The 23,383-nt window shown below is 31.1% G+C and overlaps 2 protein-coding genes across 4 annotated transcripts; one reads left to right on the top strand and one right to left on the bottom strand.

Moving 5' to 3' along the window:
* The first annotated feature begins 1,559 nt into the window (after nt 1-1,559).
* Nucleotides 1,560-10,250, top strand: LOC137827862 (actin-interacting protein 1-2-like). Of its 3 annotated transcripts, none has more exons than XR_011083793.1 (8): nt 1,560-2,104; nt 3,498-3,659; nt 4,100-4,286; nt 4,617-5,042; nt 6,468-6,875; nt 7,665-7,950; nt 8,115-8,187; nt 9,961-10,250. XR_011083793.1 is itself a non-coding variant. In XM_068634217.1 (7 exons), the coding sequence occupies exons 1-6, from the start codon at nt 1,713-1,715 to the stop codon at nt 7,920-7,922; spliced, it is 1,833 nt and encodes a 610-aa protein (XP_068490318.1). In that variant the 5' UTR covers nt 1,578-1,712; the 3' UTR covers nt 7,923-7,950; nt 8,115-8,427. The 3 variants fall into 3 exon arrangements, 1 of the variants encoding a protein (XP_068490318.1); XR_011083794.1 differs by having other exon boundaries at nt 1,578-2,104; nt 9,964-10,250; XM_068634217.1 differs by lacking the exon at nt 9,961-10,250 and having other exon boundaries at nt 1,578-2,104; nt 8,115-8,427.
* Nucleotides 10,251-11,257: 1,007 nt separating this feature from the next.
* LOC137827861 (heavy metal-associated isoprenylated plant protein 37) lies at nt 11,258-13,800 on the bottom strand. The gene is made up of 3 exons (XM_068634216.1): nt 13,541-13,800; nt 13,295-13,370; nt 11,258-12,652 (listed from the first exon to the last, which is right to left on the bottom strand). Exons 1-3 carry the CDS (start codon nt 13,577-13,579, stop codon nt 11,565-11,567), a joined length of 1,203 nt encoding a protein of 400 aa, XP_068490317.1. The 5' UTR covers nt 13,580-13,800; the 3' UTR covers nt 11,258-11,564.
* Between the last annotated feature and the right edge of the window lie 9,583 nt (nt 13,801-23,383).

Below are 23,383 nucleotides of genomic sequence, written 5' to 3'. Positions count from 1 at the left end.
TTATCTGGTAGAGAATATAACTAGAGAAAAATATATTTAACTATAAATGAGTTAATTATTTTTTATGTTAGGATTGTTTCTATAGATACAAGGCTATCGCACCTGGTATTTTTTTTAATATCTTTAAAAGTTTGTTATGTTTTTTTTATAGGTATTGTATAAATTTATAATAATAATATTTTGGTTGAATTAATAAATGAGATAAATTTCTAAATATTATTAAAAAATTTAATATATTTTTATACATACATGTTCTAAGAAAGAAAAGAAAAACACTAATTGCATTTTCGTGATTTTTTTAATGATATTTTTTTTTTGAGATCAAATAAAAATTCGTGTTTTGAATTTATATATATTTAAATTTCCATGCAATTTATAAGAAGTGGTTTTTATTAATAATATTAATGAAATTATAATAATTGAGTAAATTTATATTAGTTAAGTAGAAAATATAATGTCTTTGAATGAGTTTTTGATTATTTGCGGAACACACGTCATCTATTTTTAATTTTAAAAAACTACATAATATATCATCTATAATAAAATATTGAAAAAATAATAAAAACTATAGATTTTTTTTACAAAGTTTATTAGTACAATGACTATGATTTGATGTAATATTGATTTTTCTTGTATACACTATTAGATAAAAGAAAATATTGAATTAAAAAATATATGTCTCTGTATAAATTTAAACAACTAAAAATTTATAAATTACATATTTGGGTGTTGTCTCTCTGTATATTTATCTTTTGATATTGTAATTGTTTTTTCATTAAATTTGGGAATTTAGTTTTAGCAATTATCACTAAGGAGTTTCGTTTAATAAAATAATTTTACAAACGATAATGAACTTATGATGAAAAACATGATTCATATAAACATGGTATTATTAGTTCCTAAGGTATTTTTATCATCTGAAGATTTATAGTTCAATTGCATCTCCAATATAAATTAGATATTCTTAAAATTTTTATCATCTGAAGATTTATAGTTCAATTGCATCTCCAATATAAATTAGATATTCTTAAAATTTGTGATCGTATGTATTATTGTGAGAAATTACACACACAAAATAGATATGTCATTTTATATATAATTATAGATTTTATATTTAAACTATATTACATAGTTTTATAATTAAAAAAGATGATTTTTTTTTTTACATTATAGTTTTTTTTATTGATTTTCAATTTAAAAAGTTATTTTAGTCAAATATCTTATATTTGTAAAATTCAGTCTTAACATATTATATCGAAACTATAGTTTAATAAAAGATAAAGGCTAAGATCTAACATTATATATACTTTTATCATAGATTTATTAAATTTAAAAATAAATATTTTAAAAATTATATTAATAGGATATATAATTAGTTAACAGCACTTAATGAGAAGTATTATACAAACAAATTAATTCGTGATAGCAAGTAAAGTTTAATACGAAGAGAATCAGAATGTAATAATGTTTTATAAATAATAAGTAATTGTAATTACTTGAATATTTTAATTAATAACGAATTGAAATTAGTTTTATGGAAGAACGAAAATGTTTGATCCAAAAGCTGAAAATGTGAATGGCGATTAGGGAGCGAGCTTGTTCAAAACAGGGTCCTCCATTTTCGGACACGAACACTCTCTCTGTAACGCACTCTATAACTCGCATCCTTAACAACCCCAAAAAAATGGGAATAGAGAAATTCCGATTCGACAATGGCGAAGCTCTCGGAGACCTACGCGTGCGCACCCTCAACGGAGCGCGGCCGCGGCATCCTCATCTCCGGCGACTCCAAAACCAACAACGTCCTCTACTGTACCGGGCGATCCGTCATCATCCGCAACCTCGAGAACCCGCTCCAGGTCTCCGTCTACAGCGAGCATGCCTACCCCGTCACAGTGGCGCGTTACTCTCCCAACGGTGAGTGGATCGCCTCCGCCGATGTCTCCGGCACCGTCCGCATTTGGGGGACTCATAACGACTTCGTTCTGAAGAACGAGTTTCGGGTCCTGTCGGGTCGGATCGACGACCTCCAGTGGTCCTTCGACGGAATGAGGATCGTCGCTTGTGGGGACGGCAAGGGCAAGTCGTTCGTTCGCGCCTTTATGTAATTTTCTTCTCATTTCCTCTTTTTTTTTTTTTTTAATTGCACTTTTCTATAGTTATATCAATTCTGCGTTCTTTCTTTAACTACCACAAATCTTCCATGCCACTAGAGAATCAAATTTTAATATCTAGATAGTTTGTTTGGTAACATCATCTACATGTCATAATTATGTAAAAAAAATTACATGCAATATCTATGTATGATTAAAAAATATTTTCTGAAAAAAGTCTATTCGTACAAGATTTTTCACTTTTATGTAATTATCAATATTTGAAATAGTTTATGCCAATTAAGCTCGTGTTTTTATTGTTACATTTTTTTTTGGGTGGTATTTGTATTTCCATATTTTCATCTATAGACATGGAATATCAATGTAAAAGTTTTAAAACATTCATGCTTTTAATAGTTATATATCGTGGGTATACAATTATTATTCATACATTTATTATAAAAGGTAACAAAGTTATCATGATTTTCTTAATTTTAGTTATTGATTAAGAATTTGTTGTTAAGTAATATCCTAGTTAACAAAAAGTAGTGAGCAATATGTCTGATACTGTTCAAATAAATACATGCAAAAGTAAAAAAATTCTGACATGAAAGAGACTCCCTTAAAAACTGACAAAACTTATAGGAAATGAAATAATTGAGGTATATATATTGAGTGTATTTTTTATATCAGCAAACAATCACATGGATGAGTGTCATGTCAAGCATTAGATTAAAAAAGTGATTAATGTTTTGGTTAGATGTAGATGAAAAAGTGAGAAGGAAAAAAATAAAGTGAAAAGATAGAATTGTTTAGATTAAGCAAATGAGAATGAAAAATAAAATATTTTTTTAGTTATTTATTATTATTATTATTATTAGAAAAAAAATATTGATTTTAGATCATCGATAATCTATTATATTCTTCATTTTCCAACAAATCCTTTAAAATTTAATAGCACAAGAAAATACTGTAAACATAGTTTTTATAGGATGACATCAAGGATGTAGTGTAAGAATTTGTTTTGATGATATAATTTTAAAAAACTAGTAACTGATAATGTATTATCTACGACAACTTGACAATGACTCCATCTACCTAGTCAGAGTTAAAGTTATTGCCATTATAAGTATTTAAGTTTTATTTTTTATGACCCTGTATGATCTGAATGGAGGTAGCTACGCAATTTTTAAATTGAAATTATTTTAATTTGTTTGAGTTTCTCTGTAACATTTTTTCTCTGTTATGGCTCATGTCATAATGTTTGAATTTGAGTTACATGTTCTCAGAATTATATTAAAAGAAGAATTGGCCAAATGCATGTATGTGCAAAAGTGCTTCCTATTTTTCGATATCTAATGGTCTGTCCCCTTTTTTCATCTTTAATATATTTTGGATTTTAAGGTGGGATTCAGGTTCCACTGTTGGTGATTTTGATGGCCATTCGCGCCGGGTTTTAAGCTGTGCATTTAAACCAACAAGGCCATTCCGCATTGTCACATGTGGAGAAGATTTTTTGGCGAATTTTTATGATGGTCCACCGTTCAAGTTCAATATGTCCATCAGGTAAGTTTACTAGTGGATAAATGCCTCTTCAAATTAACTTGGGGAGCTTTTTCTGATCTTTTTTTTCAGTTTTTAAAGTGGGCAGTGTATATTAATTTCCTACTAAGGGACTTTCTGCAAGAGTTGGCATCTCTCTTTTGTTGGTAAAGATGCAGATAAAAATTAATATACGTCTTTTACCAGGGAATTGGGATATGAAGGAACTTTATAAAATAGAAAATGATGAAAGATTCAAGAGGTTATGGACGGTGTGGATAAAGATAACTTCGTTATAGCTATATATATAGTCTATGATCAGGAGTTGTCACGGCACTGATATTTATCAATTGTTTACTTTTGAAAATAGGGTGAAGTTGTTTTAGTTTAACAGAAATGTTTTGGGTTGAGTAGGTTTCCATTTCTTTATTCAGGTTGTCATAGAAGACATTCTGTATCTGCAGGGACCATTCGAATTTTGTCAACTGTGTGAGATTTTCTCCAGATGGGAGCAAATTTATTACTGTTAGCTCGGATAGGAAGGGCATTATATATGATGGAAAGACAGGGAACAAACTTGGCGAGTTGTCCACGGAGCATGGTCACAAGGGCAGCATATATGCAGTTAGTTGGAGTCCTGACAGCAAACAGGTAAGCTTCTACTTGTGTTTGAATCTTATAGTGTATGTTTGTTATGGCGTTTGAGAACCACAAATGCGAATTCATTCCCATGCTACATAATGTATGTAGTTTCTGCATCCAATCCACTTCAACATGGTTTGGAAGGTAGTTCTAAACAGGGTAATAAGAAAATATAGAATAGATGGTGCCAGAAGATATTTATTTCAAGTATAATAACTTTTGAGCAAATACCAATCTAATCGCGTAAAGAAGGAAATGATTTGATAGTGTTTATGCTTTTTTTCGATGTTCAGGGCAGTTATGTTTACATGCTACCCTAAACTACCTAATGAATTGCAGGTTCTTACTGTGTCCGCTGACAAATCAGCAAAAATATGGGATATTGTTGAGGATGGTAGTAGTGGAACCCTTAATAAGACTTTGGCATCTACTGAATCTGGCGAGGTGGAGGATATGCTTGTTGGTTGTCTTTGGCAGAATGATTTTCTGCTTACTATATCTCTTGGTGGCATGACTAATTTATATTCTGCTAAGGATTTAGATAAAAGCCCGTGCTCAATATCTGGTCACATGAAAAATGTCACCATTTTGTCTCTTCTTAAACGAAGTGAAAAGATGCTTTTGACCAGCAGCTATGATGGAGTGATCATTAGATGGATTCCAGGCAAGGGATACAGTGGCAAGTTTGAGAGTAAACAATTTGGATTAATCAAATTGTTAGTAGCTGGCCAAGATGAAGTTATTGCTTCTGGATTTGACAACAAGGTAACTGATTGACACGTGACATCGTTCATTTATGATTTACCATTATACAGACATCTTCGGTCCTTCTATTTCTTCATTGCAAACACTGAATCTCCACGTTTGATGTACGATGATTGTGCAATCATTTTTAGATAAATATAGTATAATATTTCTGATTGATAGTAGGCTAGTCACCACCACCAAACCATGAAGTCAGTTTTGCTGTTTATCCTGAAAGTACATGCAAAATCAACTATTTTGATTCCAGTATTAGAGATTGAACTTATGTCTGCGATGAATCCAGATCTAGGCCTCAGACTTTTGCAACTCTATTAACGGTGTTTACTGTTTAACAAATGTTTTGTTGTGGAAGATTTGTAAAGCAATGTAGCTAAATAGTGCCTTTCCTTGTAAGTTCAGTATGAATTTAGATGAAGTCTTCATTCATCATTAACAATTCATAATTTTTGTTTCCATATTGGAACAGAGTGCATAAAAAGAATAAAGTTCTGCTTTTTATAAAAAAAAGATAGCAGTTAATAGTCCATTTGGTTTCTGGGTGGGCATTTCATGAGATAGAAATATCTAGAAGAATGAGTGACCAGTCTTCTTCTGAGCAAGGCTTGGAACACATGAAATGTCTCTCACGTTACTTGATTTTACCTTCTTGGACATTTTAAACTACTGTTTGGACTTTATATTCACAACCAGCACATCTTTGAGTTGAATTCTTAATTTATGCTTGGTTATTAGTCAAATTATTCAGTCTAGAAGGCACCCTTTTGCATTGTTGATATTCATTATGATATCTTTCTACCACACAATCTATTTATTCATGTAGGGAAATTTTGATCCAATATCATATTACACATGCAGTTTAACCTATTATCAGTTTTAAGCAGTTGTTTTATTAAAATTTACAGCTACTATGAATTGCATACTGTAGTGTGTTTAAATTTGGTCTAACCCAAAAATAAAATTAGAGTCTAGATTTATAAACTCGAGGTTGTATTTACAATACATTCAATTTATGGATTTTAATACGCATTCAAAAGAATGTCAATACGTGTAAAAATACACACGAACATACGGGTTATTAAAAGTATTCAAGATCTTAAAACAGTTCTGCGACTGTCATAAACTGTAAGATATTAAAACAAAATATTAGTATTTCTGATTTTGACAATATTCTAATGCTAGCTGTAAAATTAAACTTCTTACCTTATTCCTCTTTCACGTTGAAGCAAATTTGTTTATTTCTTGATTTTATAACTTAGTCCACCGAGGGAACAGATTATCATTGATTGGGTTGTCAATCTTGTCAAAAGTCAATTGTTTCTTTTACTTGCTCATAAGATTTAACGAAAATTGACCTTACTGTTATTCCAAACTAAAGAATTTTGGCTTTTAGTAGATAGTGCTTAAACTTGCATGTATTAAATGTAGGTATACAGAGTTCCTTTTGAAGGGGATAATTTGGGTCCTGCTGAAACTCTTGATGTTGGAAGTCAGCCAAAGGATTTGAGCCTTGCACTTGATAGCCCTGAGCTTGCCATTGTTGCAATTGAATCTGGAGTTGTCTTGCTAAAGGGTTCAAAAATTCTTTCCACTGTAAAGCTGGACTTTGTTGTGACCGCGGCTGCTCTTTCACCTGATGGCAGTGAAGCAATTGTAGGAGGGCAAGACGGTAAATTGCGCATCTATTCAGTATCAGGGGATACAGTTACTGAACAGAGTGTACTCGAAAAGCACCGAGGCGCCATTACCGTAATCAAATACTCTCCAGATGTTTCCATGTTTGCGTCAGCTGATTTGAATCGTGAAGCTGTTGTGTGGGACCGTGCTTCCAAAGAGGTAACATTAGACTTTGGTTCATCCTATGCACAATTTTTTCCTGCTTGAAATAGGTGACTCTTTATCTTCTTGATTGTAGTAGTATTCTAGCTTTACCCATCATGAAGTGCATATGAATTTCATTCAAGTATGTTTTTGTTAAACTTGATTCCGTAATGAGCAGCACTGATGAAAACATTTGGTTAGCCATAATACTTGATTTGCTTAAGGGAAAATTAAACTTATTTACTCAAATCTATGACGAAATGAAGAACCTCTTTCATGTTTTGAATGTTATATTTGGCTTTCCTACTACTGTTTATAGCCATATCTCCAATGCTGAGGCTAGGAAAGGAGTCATCATTAAATGAATGTGGTAATGTACATGTTCTGTAAATTAGGATAATTACAAGAAAATGTAACGACCACGACCATGACCATGACAAGCAGACCTCGTGTAGACCTTGGATATCTCTACGCAAATAATGAATGTAACATAGTAACCATGAAAAAAAAAATCTGATACAAAACTTAGGTTTTATTGACAGTGCATTGCCTCACCACTGACAGAAACACATCAAACTTCGAGTTACCAACTCAGTACAACAAACTTTTCAAGTTACCAACTCAGTACAACAAACTTTTCAAGTTACCAACTCAGTTTAACACAGACGCGGTTCATTTCTTGAAGTTCTTGTGTTTCATAGATGATGATACTGTCTGTAATAGCTACTGAAATGCCTAGTTGTTTTGACTAAAGAAATTATTCCTTTCATGACCTGCCATTTGACTGAAAATTTTGTCTTTCAGGTGAAGCTTAATAACATGTTGTTTAATACTGCTCGTATTAACAATCTAGCTTGGTCTCCTGATAGCACACTGGTAGCTACTGGTTCACTTGATACATGTGTCATCATATATGAAATTGGAAAACCGGCTTCAAGTCGCAGAACCATAAAGGGTGCTCATTTAGGTGGAGTTTACGGATTAACTTTTATTGATCAGGATAGAGTGGTCAGTTCTGGGGAGGATGGTTGTGTTCGAGTCTGGACTTTGATTTCTGAATAAACAATGCATCAGAACTTTCTCTTTTATGGTAAGAAATTGATAGTTGTCATTCATTGTATTGATGGTCTTCAATTTTATGCAGTGGTAAAAAAAAAAAGATTGCAGTAGTGTTGTGGTGTGCACACTTGATAGATTTTTCTTGAAGACTAAACATTTGGATATTTTACCTAAGCTGGTTTTTTTTATCTGCAGAGGTGGGAATCTTGGTTTTTCCAAAGAAATTGGCGATAAATTTTGTTCTTGTCTAAGCAAAATATCAATGCAGGTAATGCAATAGCACTTCTACCAATCAAAGCAATTTAATCTTGTTCGTCTAGACATTTGATGAAAGCAATCAAGTATAGTTTTATTTAGGTAGCATGAATTTGTAACCATTTTTTTTCTGTATAATTCAAATTAAGAACATGTTGACACTTTTTTTTTACAATGAATTCTTAAGCTCTTTTCACTCTAGTGATTAGGCTTTCATTAATGATTAATTTCTACAGTAACAGCAAGAAGCAAATTCCTGCACAACAAAAAAAATTATTTTCAAGTTATTTTTTAGTTAATTACGTATTTGATCTTTTAATTTAGGATATAACTGATTTTGATCCCATAATTTAATTAATTCCATTTTTTTTCAAATAATGACTTTGATTTCTTTTACTTAAAGATCATCAAATCCAGTTTTTTCATAAATTGATCCAATTATATTGTTTAGACCTTTTTTATTTATTCAAAATTGTGCAAACTAAATTTTTTTTTTCAAACTATAATCTTACCTAGTAAAAAATCCTTTAAATTTACACTAAATTTTGATTTTTGTGTAACATCTTCGTATTCTCAATTTTGTATTCAGAGGTTTATCAAAATTTAGAATCAAGATGTTGGCATACTTGATAATCTTGACCTCACTGAAAAAGAGCAAAAGTGAATGCATTATTTAAAAGAATAAAGTAATTACAAACAAAGCGGGTATTACAATATTTCCTTGAAAAAAAGGGCAAAATTATAATTAAGCTAAAATTCTTAGAATGAACTTGACAAAGTCACAATTCCAAGTATCAAGAATAAAAAATCAATTTTACTTTCTGTAATTTTTAAAATTAATTATGGTTTACTCCTTCTGGTCTTTGATAAAAGATACTTTTGATAAAATCACTGATAGAATTAATTAATTCAATGTAATTTTTAAAAAATATTATCAATGTACTAAATTAATATTCATCATCAATTACTTTTAAAATTCTTCTTTTACTATTTATTAATATAAAACATATATATTCATAATATTCAATAAAAGTAAATGAAATATTTTATTAAAAAATCAATAGTTTCTTCTAAAATGTAACTTATATTAAAACAACAGAGTATTATTTTAGAAAACAAATAAACAGAAACAATCCTATTATAATAACGTATTAGTTTTGGCTGAAATTTTCTTACACTCATTAAATTATAAACCAGCCTTATTAAACAAGAACTAAGTTCCATATCACTCTGAAGCTCAACAATTTTTTAGCTTAAAGTGAAGAATGTCAAATGTGAGTGAGTGAAAGATTTTGTTTCTTCAATTTGTTTTCTTCATAAGCCTATAAAAATGGTTAGTAATATTGCAGAGAATATATTATTTACAATTTGACAGAGAAGACTTTGCCTGAACTGTGAAGAGCACTGTAGCAATTTTGTGTCGTATTTTGGATAAGGACTGACACCTAACTTAGCTGTTTCAACTTTCAATAATAACATCCAAAAGAAAAAATTCATTATAAAAGATACCTATTTTAACTTTTAACAATTAGATACTTTTGAGTAATTTATAGGACCACATAATAGTTTCACCTCTAAGAATGTTTTAATAATATATTAAAATAGATTTTAAGTGAAATTCAATCTCATAATATTATTCATATATCTATTTATATAAAATAATTTTGTCTTATCTACAGTAATTTTAAATCAGAAAAATAATATTTTTTTATAACCCACAGGATTCTGAAGGTCCTGTCCCATCAGTATGAGATCTTATGAGTGATAAATTTCTTCTCTTGTGCAGCAGCTGCATTTACTAAGACTCAAAGTCAAAACAAGCACATACTCATCAACAAATCCTGTACACAAAAACTAATATTCTTTAGGGGTTTGACAAATATTAAATACCTTTTCATTCTTTATATAAGTAATATCCAATAAAATTGTAGAAAAGAACTGTTTATTCTTCTAATTATGTTCTAAAAAACAGCAACTGCATCAGATTTACTCTTAGTTTGTTTGTAGTTTTTCTTCACTGCTGAAATGATGTGTGTGACATTCCTGAGATAGTTAGCTAGTAAATTGACTGTTGAATTAATTTATCTGAGTTGCTTGTTTTTAAAACCCTTCTTTAGAATAATCCACTTCCCAATATACTACTACAGTATCTATTCCACTTCTTCATGTATACCTGTTGTTGAATTTGCTGGCAACCACATTTGTAACATTCTATTCATTATTTATTGCTGAAGCTCATGGTCATGTTCCTTGTCTTGGCAGTAGCGTTTTGCTTCCAAGACAACATGGCCTCTCCTGTTCTTTGTCCCTTCCTTTATAACAACCCAACCATCAACCAACTACCACTTATTTTTTCAAGGGTAAATCTGCTCATAACCCCATAATGAGATTTAAACCAGTATACACAAATGTCAAAGTCATCACTAAAAATTACAAAGATAGTAATTGTGCTGTTGTTTATTCCAATTTACCATATTAATGGTTATCTTGTTCAAGAATGTATGATGTTCAAACTCTCAACTTCAAAAAACAGAAAAGCAAAGGTAAGGAGCCTAGGGAATGCTACCAGTTACAAGTAACAGTTCCAACACTAAACCTTTTCAAGTTTCTTTTTCCAAACCAGAAAAAGGCTACAACATTGGGCTAAAATTCTGTCTGGATAAACCCCTTAAACACAGTGGCATGTGCTTTGTTTAAGATCATTAATATAACTACATATTTATATCACCAACTCCCAAGTTTGTATCGTGGTCCTGTCTGTGAGAACACTGCATGCTAGCACACGTGACAAGCGCGTGCGTATCTACCTAACATACTATTACTCACAGCTTTGCACACATTGTCAACCCAACTGTTCATAGACACACCGTGTCATCATACCCTGTCTCAGTGCACAGAAAACAGTGACTCGTGTCACCTTGTCCACTTTGAAGCATACTCCAATATCCAATTAAATCCAATGTAATAAAATAAGATCTTAGCCCTTCCACCATGTCCCCACAAAGCTAAAGTCCAAAGTTAGGTACGCATATTTACATTGGCTTCAAGATTAGATGCATATAAATAATAATATACACTTCATCGCCTGAAAAAGTTAGGACTTTAGCATAAAACATGTTCATCTAATCCACATAGGAAGCAGCAGTTCACAAGACAGAACAACCAGGGATACAATATTCTTTTAAAAAATAACAAGGCAAACATCATCTTAACCACTACACAGTACACTGATATGATTCACTCACACATCCATCCCTCCCCAACACATTCATTCATATGTCCCACCAAATAGCAGTCAAAAGCTATTCTAGCTTGGTAAATGGGAGTCCAAGGTCAAACCCACCACCTATTTTGCTTTTCCTTTCACTTTTTGAGCTCTATTATCTATCATTACATTATTGAACAACTGCTGTTGGTATTGTCATCACTGAACATGTGAGCTGCAGAGTGATCATCACCACTTCCAGGGTAACTAGGCAAGCCATAGGAATAGGAGTATTGTGCAGGACTGTAGCTATTACTATGGTTGTAGTAATAGCCAGTGTTGGTAGGAATCACGGGAGACCTGTGATACATCATCTGGGGCTGTTGCTGCATGGCTTGTCTAGCCTGCATGTTCATGTTCATCATCAATGGAGATGGGGATGGATGGTTATTGAAGCCACTCATGTTCATCAGCAGAGAAGATGGGTATTGGCCAGTAGCCATACCACCATTTGAAAAAGCTGCAGAGGAACCTGGAATCATATTATTGGACTGAACAGGAAAACCTCCCATGGCATTGGGATTATTAGCCCCTAGAACAGTGGCACTACTAACATTACCCCCATTACCATTAAAACCAGCCATATTCATCATGGCACCAATGTCATTGGCCCTTTTGGCTTCACCAAGATTGAGGTTAAGGCCTTCACCACCCAGATGGCCACCGTTCAGTTTAAGGGCTGCCATTGTTTTCTGATCAAGCCCCACATTTGGACTCTCCTTCACTCCCATATTCGGATTTGGGCCTCCTTTCTTGCCATTACCGGCATTGCCACCACCATTGTTCATCTTACCATTGATGGCACCAGCTCCCATGGGCGCCATATTTTTCCTCACATTATTTGCATTAGCTGCTTGCTGCTTCAACATCTGCAGCTGATTGGCTTTCTCCCTGAGAAACCTCATTTCTTCATCTTCGTCCTCATCTTCATCATCATATTCAGAGTAGTATTCATCCTCTTCAGAACTAAAAGCAGGAAACTTCTGCTGGTTTTTGAAGGCATCAAGCCCCTTGACAAGGGCTTGCTTTTGTCCTTTGTTCTTGTCATCCTTGGCATTGTTGTTCTTCTGCTTTTGGTTCTGATTTATTTTCTGAGACCAGAGCTCGGCATATTTGCCAGCTCTCACCAGCTTCTTGATCAAGGTTGCAGAATCCACACTACCTGAAACCGTTACTTTTTGCTGTTCTGCATCTATTTGAACTTGGTAAACACCTGCAGAACAAACAACCCAGAAAATCAGTTGCAAGCTGAACAATAAATTACAAGAATAAAACATAAACCTGAAAATCTAACATAAGACAAACACTTAAAAGAGCAACCAAAGGGGATATTTTCTTCTGTATGGCATGTCACTTGGAGATACTCCTTTGTTATACTCTTTACCTGACATTCTTCTAAAAAATTTACTAAATTCCTAACATGATTCATACCGTACATACACCAAGGTCAAACTACCACAAGTTCCAAACACCATAATTAAAAGCCTAACTTCCCATAGATGGTTTAAAAACAAAATATCCATGGTATGTCTACATAAAGGAGAAAATAAGTACTTTATATGCTGAAAAGTTACTTATTGTTTTCACTTAACTATGATAGCTTATGAAAGGAATCCGTTTGATGTGAGTCAGCAATACTACTACAGTCATCAATTTAAGTATGATTCTCCCGTCATAAATGGACTAAATAACTATAACTATGCTAAAAAACTTCAACAAAATCTCATCATCCGTACACTTTATAGTGAAGAACAAGGGAAGCTAGAGACAATGTAGACAAGAATGAGCATAGTGGATGAATAGTAAGAGCGAGAAACGATATAGTAAACAAGAGAGGTGAAAAGAAAGGGAGGACCTTCAATTCTCTGAAGGAGTTTCTTCACTTTGTGCTTACACCCATCACAGTGAATGTTAACTTTGAGAACACAAGTCTGTAGATGAAAATGAGACGAAACAAAGCAAACAAGAAAAGAAAACAGAAAGATTCCTCAGGAAAAGACTAACAAACAACTTTGCTGTGTTCATAGAAAATGGAATTAAAAAACAGAAAAGATGTCTTAAAAGAAAGACAGAAAGCATGAGTTGTATATGGGAGAAAGACCTGGATTTTAAGGAGCTTAAAGTCTTCTTCTTTAGTCATTTCTTCAGTGCTGTTTGGAACCAAACACGCTCCCTCTTTTCTCTCTCCCTCTGTTTGCAACCAAAAAATAAGGTTCTTAAAGCAAACGGTAAAAGGGGTTGCATGTGAGTTTCTACAACTTATAGATTCTACTGTCTCTCTCTCTCTCTCTTATACCGGCTAGTAGTAGTAGTAGTAGCCACTCTTCTCCCTCCCTCTCAACCACTTTTTGGAAGCAAACAAAACAAAGCCACATGGGGAGAGCCATTTCTACCTAGATTACAAATTTAAATTATTACTTAATTTTTCAATTCTAATTATAAACAAAATTTCTCACAACTAAATAACTTAATTAATTGATTATATAAAATTAATTTGAATATATATACTTAAATTTAACAAATTTCTTGAATCAAAATATAAATTTAGTACTTATATTAATTCTTTATTGTTTAATCATTCTAGTGATGATAAAATAAACTATATGGGTGTAAAAAAGTTCAAAATGTAACAATAAAAATCCAATTTTTATCATTAATAAAGGACATGTTAAATATTTAACAAAAAAATTATTAATTATATATATATAATTAATTAAGTTAAACTTAAAAAATAAGTTAGAACTATTATAAAAATATTTGTTCATCAATTAGGTATTCCAACAAATTATTAAAATGTAATCTTTTAGTTTAAGAAAAAGGGAGAATAAAGTTTGAAATTGGAATTGTCATAAATAAATAAATAAATAAGACAAAAGTGTGTTATTGAGAAAAAAAAAATGGAAAAAGGTGAGAGAGGGTGGAGAGAGAATGATGGGTTGGTCTGAGTGATGTGATTTGACGTAAAATGGTGACGGAAAACAATAAAAGAACAACAGCGACTTCACATGCCCACTTCATACTCCGTGTCAACATCTACTTTAAATATTTTATTTTTTTTTAATTAATTGAGTGTAAATAAATAAATAAATTGTATAAGAATTAAGTGGTGTATTTAGTTGTATTTTTGAGTAGGAATACTTTGTTGTATAAAGATACGGTTTTAATGATGTTGCTTATGATACGCATTTAATAATAAATGACAAAGAGGCAAAGATGAGCAGGTGCAATAACTGTCTTTTTAATAGCTTATTCTACCAACGTAACTTTCTTAGTTGGATAACAACTGTTTTGTTTGTTTGTACCAAGTTCCACTGTCACCACATTTATCGGAACAAACAAAAAAAATACTTTACTCAAAATTCCTTTTACACACACATTTCAATATAAAATTAAACGTCCAAAAGTTTATTTTAAATATAACTAAAATAAAGTTAAATATGTCTTTTTATATGTAAATTTTTTATATAATCTAAACATTTTAATCTATTAAATACTTATCCTAATAAAATTATTGAAATAAGTTATTCTTAATTTTTCTTACCTAATAAATGTTCTGATCTTAAAAAGAGAAAATCACGACTTTAAGTCTAATTCAATACCATAAAACCGATTTATGAAATTGAGGTTTCCACTCACTTATACACAATGAGTTGTTTTCATCTCTAATCGATGTGGGATCTCTAACACACCTTCCTCACGCGTCGAGAGTGACCGCTCGTACGTGGGATAACATATTATGGGTGGTTCGATAACGACCGATAGCGGGTGGTACGATAAGCCCAACACAAACATTCGTTAGGATAGACTCAAAATGACTCTAATATCATATTTCAAAGTGACCATAAACAGATTTTACTGGGTTTAGTTAGGCTTAAAGTCCACTTTATAATAATTATAATACATTTGAAACTCAAAATTTGTGTGTTATTTAAAAAAATAATAATAAACACATATTTCAATAGTTTATTATAAATATCTAAAAAGTTTAAAATTTGCTCGGCATGAATTTTGACAATATAAAGTTAACCATTTTAAATAATAAATGCTAAAAAAATCTCTATAATTAAAGGGAAATGTTTCTAACTCTCTGTCTCTTATTTTTGGGAAAGTTTGTTTATTCTTGCTACAAGGTTGCAGAGTGGTAGAAAGAAAGAGTTTTATTAAAGATTTAGGTTATGGATGAAGATGATGACTAGATTTGTGGTTCTACTATGTTAGACACAATACAATGAAGAGCTTCACCGTACCTAGGTGACAGTTGAGAATCCTTGGTTTGCGACCATTGTCTGAGGCTATTTTTTCGCTATCCATATGCTAACACTGTCACCACTTGTTTGTCATTTTATTGGAGCAATTCAGGGAACTCATATTCTACAATCATTCATTCCCTGCGATGCATGGATCCATGGTTTTCGATTCACTCAAGCAACAAATGAAATTCCATGTCACGTCATATAATTTCATTATAAACATCCACCTAGGTTTAATTAAGTATGCAGAAAAGTTACTTTATTTTTGATGAAAAGTCAACTTGGTCAAGTTCATCTCTCAAAAGAACTGAGATTAACTAATAGTGTTAATGTGGAGTTAGGTTTTGATTATGTGTGTTGTGGTGTGCAGAGATAGCATCGAGAATAAAAAGTGGATGATGATGTGAATGATACATGCAATCTGGTAAAAAAGAATATGAATGACTTGACCTAAGACTGAGAAATTGTCACGTGAGAATGGAATCACCGCTTTGTCTCTTCATCATTTGTTTGATCAACTTCTCCATAAGGAATGATGCCATGTACACAGAGGTCAATGGAGGGTCTCTGGATACTATTAGATCAACATGGAAACAAAGATGGAGAGAAAAAAACATATTAAAAGAAGAGGCTATTGTTACTGTTAGTAATTTTTTTGTTCAGTGATAACAAGTTCACTTGATGGTGATATTTTTGAGGAAATTGTCTGGTTTAATTGTAGTTAATGTTGTAGCATAACTCCTCCAAGGGCACTAACAGTTGGGTCAGGGTGATCCCAATAGAGGAGACAAGTACTTTAAGAAGACAAAAGAGAGAATCTTAGTGGGAAAAGCCTGAAACACTCTCCACCACCCTATTTGAGATCCTCATATTCCATACCTATACTATAGCTCATTCAATTTCCCTTCACACCAAGTTTTCAAATATCAATTCAAACAAGCACTAAAGTTGATTTATGTATGTCATACTATATATTACTGTGTGTGTGTTTGATGAAAAGGTTTGTAGAGGGAGGAAAGAGAATGTTGAAAAGGTGAGAATTGGTAGAGCAGGTGTGGTGTGTAGAGGGTAGGGTAGGGTAGGGGTTAAGTGGGGTGAGGAGGAAAAGCTAAGAAGAAATTAAGTTTTGAATCTTTTAAGGGCTCAAATTGTAAACATAGTTCATGGTTTAGAAGCTATTTATGGTAGGGAAGGGTAGCTAGGGAGAGGGGAATTTGGGAGGAAGCAGTGAAATAAATGAGTTTAGTTTTTGGTGTGATAGTAGTATGTGACAGAGTGAAGAAGGGTGTGGTTTGATAGGGTATATGATATAGGTGTTGTAGCAGTGTGAGAGGCATTGGCAGAGACAGAGGGTGCACGCAATCACACAAAGGCTGTGAAAAAGTGGTAGCAAGTGTGGACTTGGGGACTAGAGAAGAGAAGAGAGGAGGAGGGTGGGGTTCAGTCACCACTGTAACCCCTTGTTAGGTCATCATTACTTCCTACTCCCAAACACCTGCATCTTGTCCAACACATCAAGCTTTTTCCCCCTGCTTTTATGTCTTTGCTTCTCCACCAAGCCTCTCATTGCTCTACTACCATCATTAACTTTAACTGTAACTCACTTTCTTCTCATTCTTCCTCTGTACCTTTTCCTCCTTTTTCTATAACTCATTTAAAGTGAACAACTAGTTTTTCCCATATAAAATTCATTTCAAGTGGAGTGTCTTTAGAATTGGTTTTCAACTAAGTGGTATAAACCATATTATGTTACATTTTAAGTATCTTATAAGATTAGATTTGTATCTGTAATTTATATGGAATCTGTAACTGATATGACATATAAATAAATGCAGAAGAGAAGAGGATTAGGGGCTATGACATGAGTGATCTGATGGGGTGTGGTGAGAGAAAGATGAGGTGGGATTTGTGTTGTATTGTATAGTCTGGAAGAGGAGGATCTGATATGGTTGGTATTTGATATCCAAAAGTCATAAATGGGAACAGTGAGCATGGGGTCCCCCCTAGAAGGCTTGAATGGGACGTGTCCCTTTGTTTTCCTGCAACCCTCTTTTACCATTTTCTTCTCATTTCATGCCAAAACAGACACACATTCACATTGCTCATTTCATTATCATTAGATCTAAACAACAATCATCACACTCTTCTTTTATCATCAACTTAATTTATTCAACCGTGTAAAGTCACTTATTTCAATTATAACCAAGAGAAAGCAGCAGCATAATGTTGTTGCAAGAGCTGTGATCATTCATAAAAAAGAGAGAACCTTAGTACTGTGATAAAGTACTCATTTGGTCAAAGCCTAAACTTAACTTTATATCAGTTGTTGGTTTTTTTTCTAAAGGTCAAATTATCTGAAACAAATTGGCAAAACTGGTTAGAGGAAAAGCATATATTGGAGTAAAATGGTGTGTGGAAGGAGAAAGAGAAAGAGAAAGAATAAGCCCAAACTCTAACTCCAATGCAAAGTTTTAACCCATAAGGCTCTAACTCCAACACAGTATTTTTTTGCACCTTCCCAACAGTTACTCCAAACAATAAGATGCTTCATTCAGGCCAATTCTTTTCATGCTTCACTACTCATCTTTTCTTTGGACTGGGGAATGAAAAATATTCAAATTTTAATTTTTTTAATTATTAAAAAAAGTAAGATTATAAATTTGTTTTCTGTTTAAACATAATGGAAAAATAAATATAATTTATTTATATATTTTAGTTGTTTGTAATTAAAATTATTTTGGGTATTAAAATGATTTTAAAAAATATACAAAGTGTATTAGAAATTTTTGTGTTCTAAGTAAAAGTAGAATTTTAGTTATTTGTACTTGTAAAAGATGTTTACGAAAATTTGAAAATGTAGTTCATTTTAATAGGTTAAAGAGAAATTGATTCATAGAATATGTACGTAACGAAATTAATTGATGAAGATGTGAGATTATATTTTTATCTTTATCATAGTAATTAATTAAAAATTAAATGTAAATTACTTGTTTATACATAAAGTCCGTCTAGATTAGAATAGAATATCCACTATACTCGAATATATCAGTTAAAACAAATAGGGATTATTTGACATTATTAATATATGAGAAATTGTTACATAAAAATAATGAATATTTAAATATTTATAATTAAAACTAATTTTTATATTAAATTAAAAAATTATAATAATTATTATTATTATACATTTTTTTATAAATAAATATATTTATTTTTATTATATTATAGTTATATTTTTACTATTATTATTTATTTTTATTAATGATACTATTAAATATTTTTATTACATAAATTTTTTAAAATTTAATATTTTTTATTTTATTATATATATAATAAATTATATTATAAATATTATATAATGATAATGTAAAATCTGAATTAATAATATAAATAATTTATTTTATATTTTTAAATGATTAATTAAATTAGACAAGAATTATATAATCAATTTTGTAAGAAGGTAATCAATTATCATTGTAAAAAAACATATATTCTATTATGACACATCCATAATCAATTATCCTTTGAAAACAAATGTATAATAGATTATGTTTGATATGTATGGTTTGGATAATCGATACTAGACTATTGTTGTCTTACTTAATCGGTTTATAAATGTTCATAATCGATTAGCACAACTTTTTATATATGAAATCTTATCTCATAAGAGGACCAAACCACTATGACAACAAGATGGAATCACCACACACATAACCATTAGTTTGGTTCAAAAAAGGAAGGATAACAAGGTAAACATGTGTGGTCTAGTTAACTTTCTTCTTTTTTCTCCATGCATGTGTGAGGAAGGAGTTTCACACTTTTCCCGCCTTTTCCCGCTCACAAATCCGCTCACATCACTCACTACAAACAACATAATGACTCAATGTAAGGAGAACAACATGTTTTTTATACAACATTCTAATCACACGGATCATAACTCACTAGTGTAGACTTATTCATCGACACATTTGTGAAATTAGGTTGATCACTCTATTTCGATCGAAAGGCCTTGAACAAGTTGAATATCTTTCAATTCAACAATATATGACAACATGATAGTATGAACCAAGATGATAAACAAGATGACAAAGACCCACCATACCCGACAACCATGTAATTTCACCTACGATACTTAAATGCTTTCACAAATGTAAGGTGATACTCAAGAGTTACATCAATGATTAAATACTTTGAACACCAATATCAACGAATGTTTTGAGATAGTTCACCAAAGAATTGACCAGATCTAATAAAGATGCGGTGACTTCCAAAAATCTTTCAGTGACAATTGTCAACATATGATTTTATTTTCTGCTTAATTATTGTAATTTAACTATTTTTCTCATAATATAATATTGTACAATTTTATGTTTAATATTAATTAGGTGTTGGATTTACAATTACACACAAATTCCATATATAAACAAGTAACCATGTTTCATTTTAAATTAATTTTAAACAAAGAGAAAAAGTTACAATCTTTACAATTTTATAAATAAAAAATTAACAATCCTATTTCAATTTTCTTTCATATCAAATCTATCTCAGAATCAAAACAAAGCATAACATACAAAATGAAGGCAACCCGTGGGTATGAAATGGCCTAAAAATAGAAACTGTAAATTTGTTGAAATCAAGTGGAGAGAAGGTTCAAAGTAGTGTTTGTTCATCACTCCAATTTTTGTTATGATAAACTGGTGCAGTACTTTGTCCTTGTTCTTCCCAAACAAGCATGTTCCCACTCTACACTTGAACAGAGAACAGTTATCACAATTATAGCCACATACCAATGCCTCTCTAATAACATTGCAACACATTACATTCTGAAAACCTTCTCTGCCAATGAAACTGCCTTCAAGATCAGGAATAAAGATATCATTCTTACTTATGTGTTTGCTCCAACACTACAATGCATGCTCTCACATGTTGATCATCGATCGATTAAAGATAAAAGACATTTCATAATATATAAATCGATGAAAAACTCATATTTTAAGTTGATTTTTATAAGATTGAGTTAAACTTAAAATTTCAGTTCTACTATTTTTAAATATTTTCAATCAATTATCATAAATTCATACTGAATAATAAGATTGTAAATGCTTTATTTTCATATTAACTGTATTTATTTTAAAATTTTATCAAGTCTAACATAGTTCACATTATCTGTTTTTATGTGTGTTAAGTACATTATTTTGAATTTTTGGCTTAGTTAATCTTTTGGTATATATAACTGCACTATTTTTTTTTTATTAGTTCCCACACACTGCCATGGAAGCTATATTTTGAAATAAAATGCGAAGGGTAATTTCAGAATTTCGAAAAATGATGGGGTGCAGGAAGAAGAATGATGGGGTGCAGAAAAGGCCCATAAACTGCTTTGCTTGTCTAGGTCTAAATATTAAAAGGCCCAGTAGGGCTTGTACTGTATTTTAAGTTGGCTTTCTCTTCATCACTGTATTTTATTTTTCATATATGCTCTTTTGGAAACAATATCTAAGGCCAAGTATTAAACCTCTACTATTTTTTGGTTTTATGGAAATAGAATATAAAGATAGGCCCTTTTTTGTCCACTAACTAAAAAAAAGTCAAACTTGATTTAACAATTAATTATTATATTTATAATTTGTTCTCTCTTAGTAATTGGACTTTAAATTTAATTTAATTTTATAAAACTAAGTTTAGATTTACTTTTTACTATAAATTGATCTTATTTTTTGTTAATTGTGATATCTTTATTAAACTTTTTCTTACACAAAGACATGTCAACTTATATTTATTGATAATTCGATACATTTTTATTATAATATATACTAAATAGTTGTAATACCATCTTATAAAATAAATTTTAAATCTATTCAACTTTATAAATTTAACTTGTGAAATAAGATTAGTATGTATTGATAGGTTGTTTCTTCCTCCACCCTATATTTTTTAAGAAGACTATTTTACCCCTTTTAAAAATGACTTTTGGATTGTTTTTTCCAGAATATTTTTGGAACATATTTTTTGAAATATATTTTATAATTTTGGATTTACCAATCTGAAAATAAAAAAAATGTGTTTTGGAAAGGATATTCCAGAATTATTTTTTATCTTCCAGATTTCTTAATCCAGAAACACCCTTTGCTTATGAAACCTCTATTCCGGAAACATTTTTGCTTACGGAAACTCTATTCCAGAATTACCCAAAACTGTGAAAGGATATTTTCGGTATTACAAAGAATGCAGGGGTGCAGGAAGAAAAATGTGGGGGTACAGAAAGAAACTCCCCTATTTATATTAGGTATAGTGGAGTGATCTTGTCTCCTTTATTGGAGTAGAGGTAAGGTTTTCTAGATATTCTTTTTATGTTTATATCTATTCCTTACATTTTGGGAGAAAGTGCATTAAGTTATTATGAATTTGCATTAAATGCAAAACGAAAATATCATCTTTGCCTTCTTCATCTAACTAACTTTATCCTCCAACTGTATCCACTAACATACATTGATTTGAGATAGGAATTTTTTTTCTTTGAGATATGCTATAAGAGTTTGGCTTAAAGTAACTTGCATTGATCTTTGTGTATTTTTTACTATGAAAAGAGAACAATGTTATTTAAATAAAACTCCCTCAATGTACCAAGTATCTAGTATGTTATTGTTGTTCACTTTGTGACAATCTTGTGTATAATTTAATGTTATCTCTTGACAATTTTCAAAATCAACCATTAGTGTGTTACCACATAATAGTCCTTTTGCTGTAAAATCCCAAAATTAAAGGGAAAGCAAGATACTGTGATGTCCACTGTTTGACAAACATGACATTAGATTTTTGTTCTGTGTTATTTTATTTGAAGCTAAAGATATCATTCTATTTTTTTAACAACAATTGGAGATGTTATAACGATTAATAGGATAAAAAGTTAACAAGGGTCCTCGTTCCGTAATTCTAGGGTTATTTACTTTATCCATCAATTGTAGGTATTGTTGCTTTTAATATCTTCGAATTTATTAGGATTGGCAAAATATCAACATTGGATTAAAAAGGAAGAATAAAGATCCTTTACAACAATTCACATATGATTTACATATTCTTCCTTCATCTTCGTACCTTATATTTTTATAAATTTTTTAAATTTAAATAATATCTTCCGAGTTGGTTGAAAAGTGTAATGTGTTTTTTTTTTTCATTTTCAAGTGGTGACCGTTGCTTATGGTAATTGATGATGATGATTGAAGTAAATTTTGTGGTGTTTTTATGGTGGTGACTGTATTTTTGTTCATTTGTAAGTCACGAAATTTAAAAAGAAAAACCCGAGATACAAAAATGGAATACAAAACTACAAAAAAAAATATCTTTGCACTTTGAAATGTTGAATACAACGAATTTTTTTATCAACCATCTCACACATGCTTAAATGATGAAATTGTTTTGTCAAACGCTATTTTCATAGAAGAATGAAAGTATTACGGTTAGAAAGGAGATACAAGAATATAGAAATGCAACTAAAGTTATCTAAAAAGGTAAGATTATGCTTCATTTAAGGTTATTTAAAAATTTAAATAAAATTAAAACTAACTTTTCACGATTAATATGGAAATGGAGGTAGAATTTGCACAAAGGATTGGAGATATATTTTGGGTGTTTTGCTATTGTTGTTGTTAATTTAGCTAAGTGTTTAAAATGAGTAAGTGAAAGTTGGTAAATAC

This window comes from Phaseolus vulgaris, chromosome 7 (genome assembly GCF_000499845.2).
Source record: "Phaseolus vulgaris cultivar G19833 chromosome 7, P. vulgaris v2.0, whole genome shotgun sequence".
Lineage (NCBI taxonomy): Eukaryota > Viridiplantae > Streptophyta > Magnoliopsida > Fabales > Fabaceae > Phaseolus > Phaseolus vulgaris.
This window is presented reverse-complemented; position numbering and strand designations above follow the sequence as displayed.

What these genes read in the sequence shown, in the direction of transcription:
- LOC137827862 (XM_068634217.1), top strand. Translation starts at nt 1,713, where the DNA reads ATGGCGAAGCTCTCGGAGACCTACGCGTGCGCACCCTCAACGGAGCGC. An exon ending in TCGTTCGTTCGCGCCTTTAT is followed by an intron (nt 2,105 to 3,497) that starts GTAATTTTCTTC and finishes TTGGATTTTAAG; the next exon opens with GTGGGATTCAGGTTCCACTG. An exon ending in GGAGTCCTGACAGCAAACAG is followed by an intron (nt 4,287 to 4,616) that starts GTAAGCTTCTAC and finishes AATGAATTGCAG; the next exon opens with GTTCTTACTGTGTCCGCTGA.
- LOC137827861 (XM_068634216.1), bottom strand. Translation starts at nt 13,579, where the DNA reads ATGACTAAAGAAGAAGACTTTAAGCTCCTTAAAATCCAG. An exon ending in TTAAGCTCCTTAAAATCCAG is followed by an intron (nt 13,371 to 13,540) that starts GTCTTTCTCCCA and finishes TTTCATCTACAG; the next exon opens with ACTTGTGTTCTCAAAGTTAA. An exon ending in ACTCCTTCAGAGAATTGAAG is followed by an intron (nt 12,653 to 13,294) that starts GTCCTCCCTTTC and finishes TTTGTTCTGCAG; the next exon opens with GTGTTTACCAAGTTCAAATA.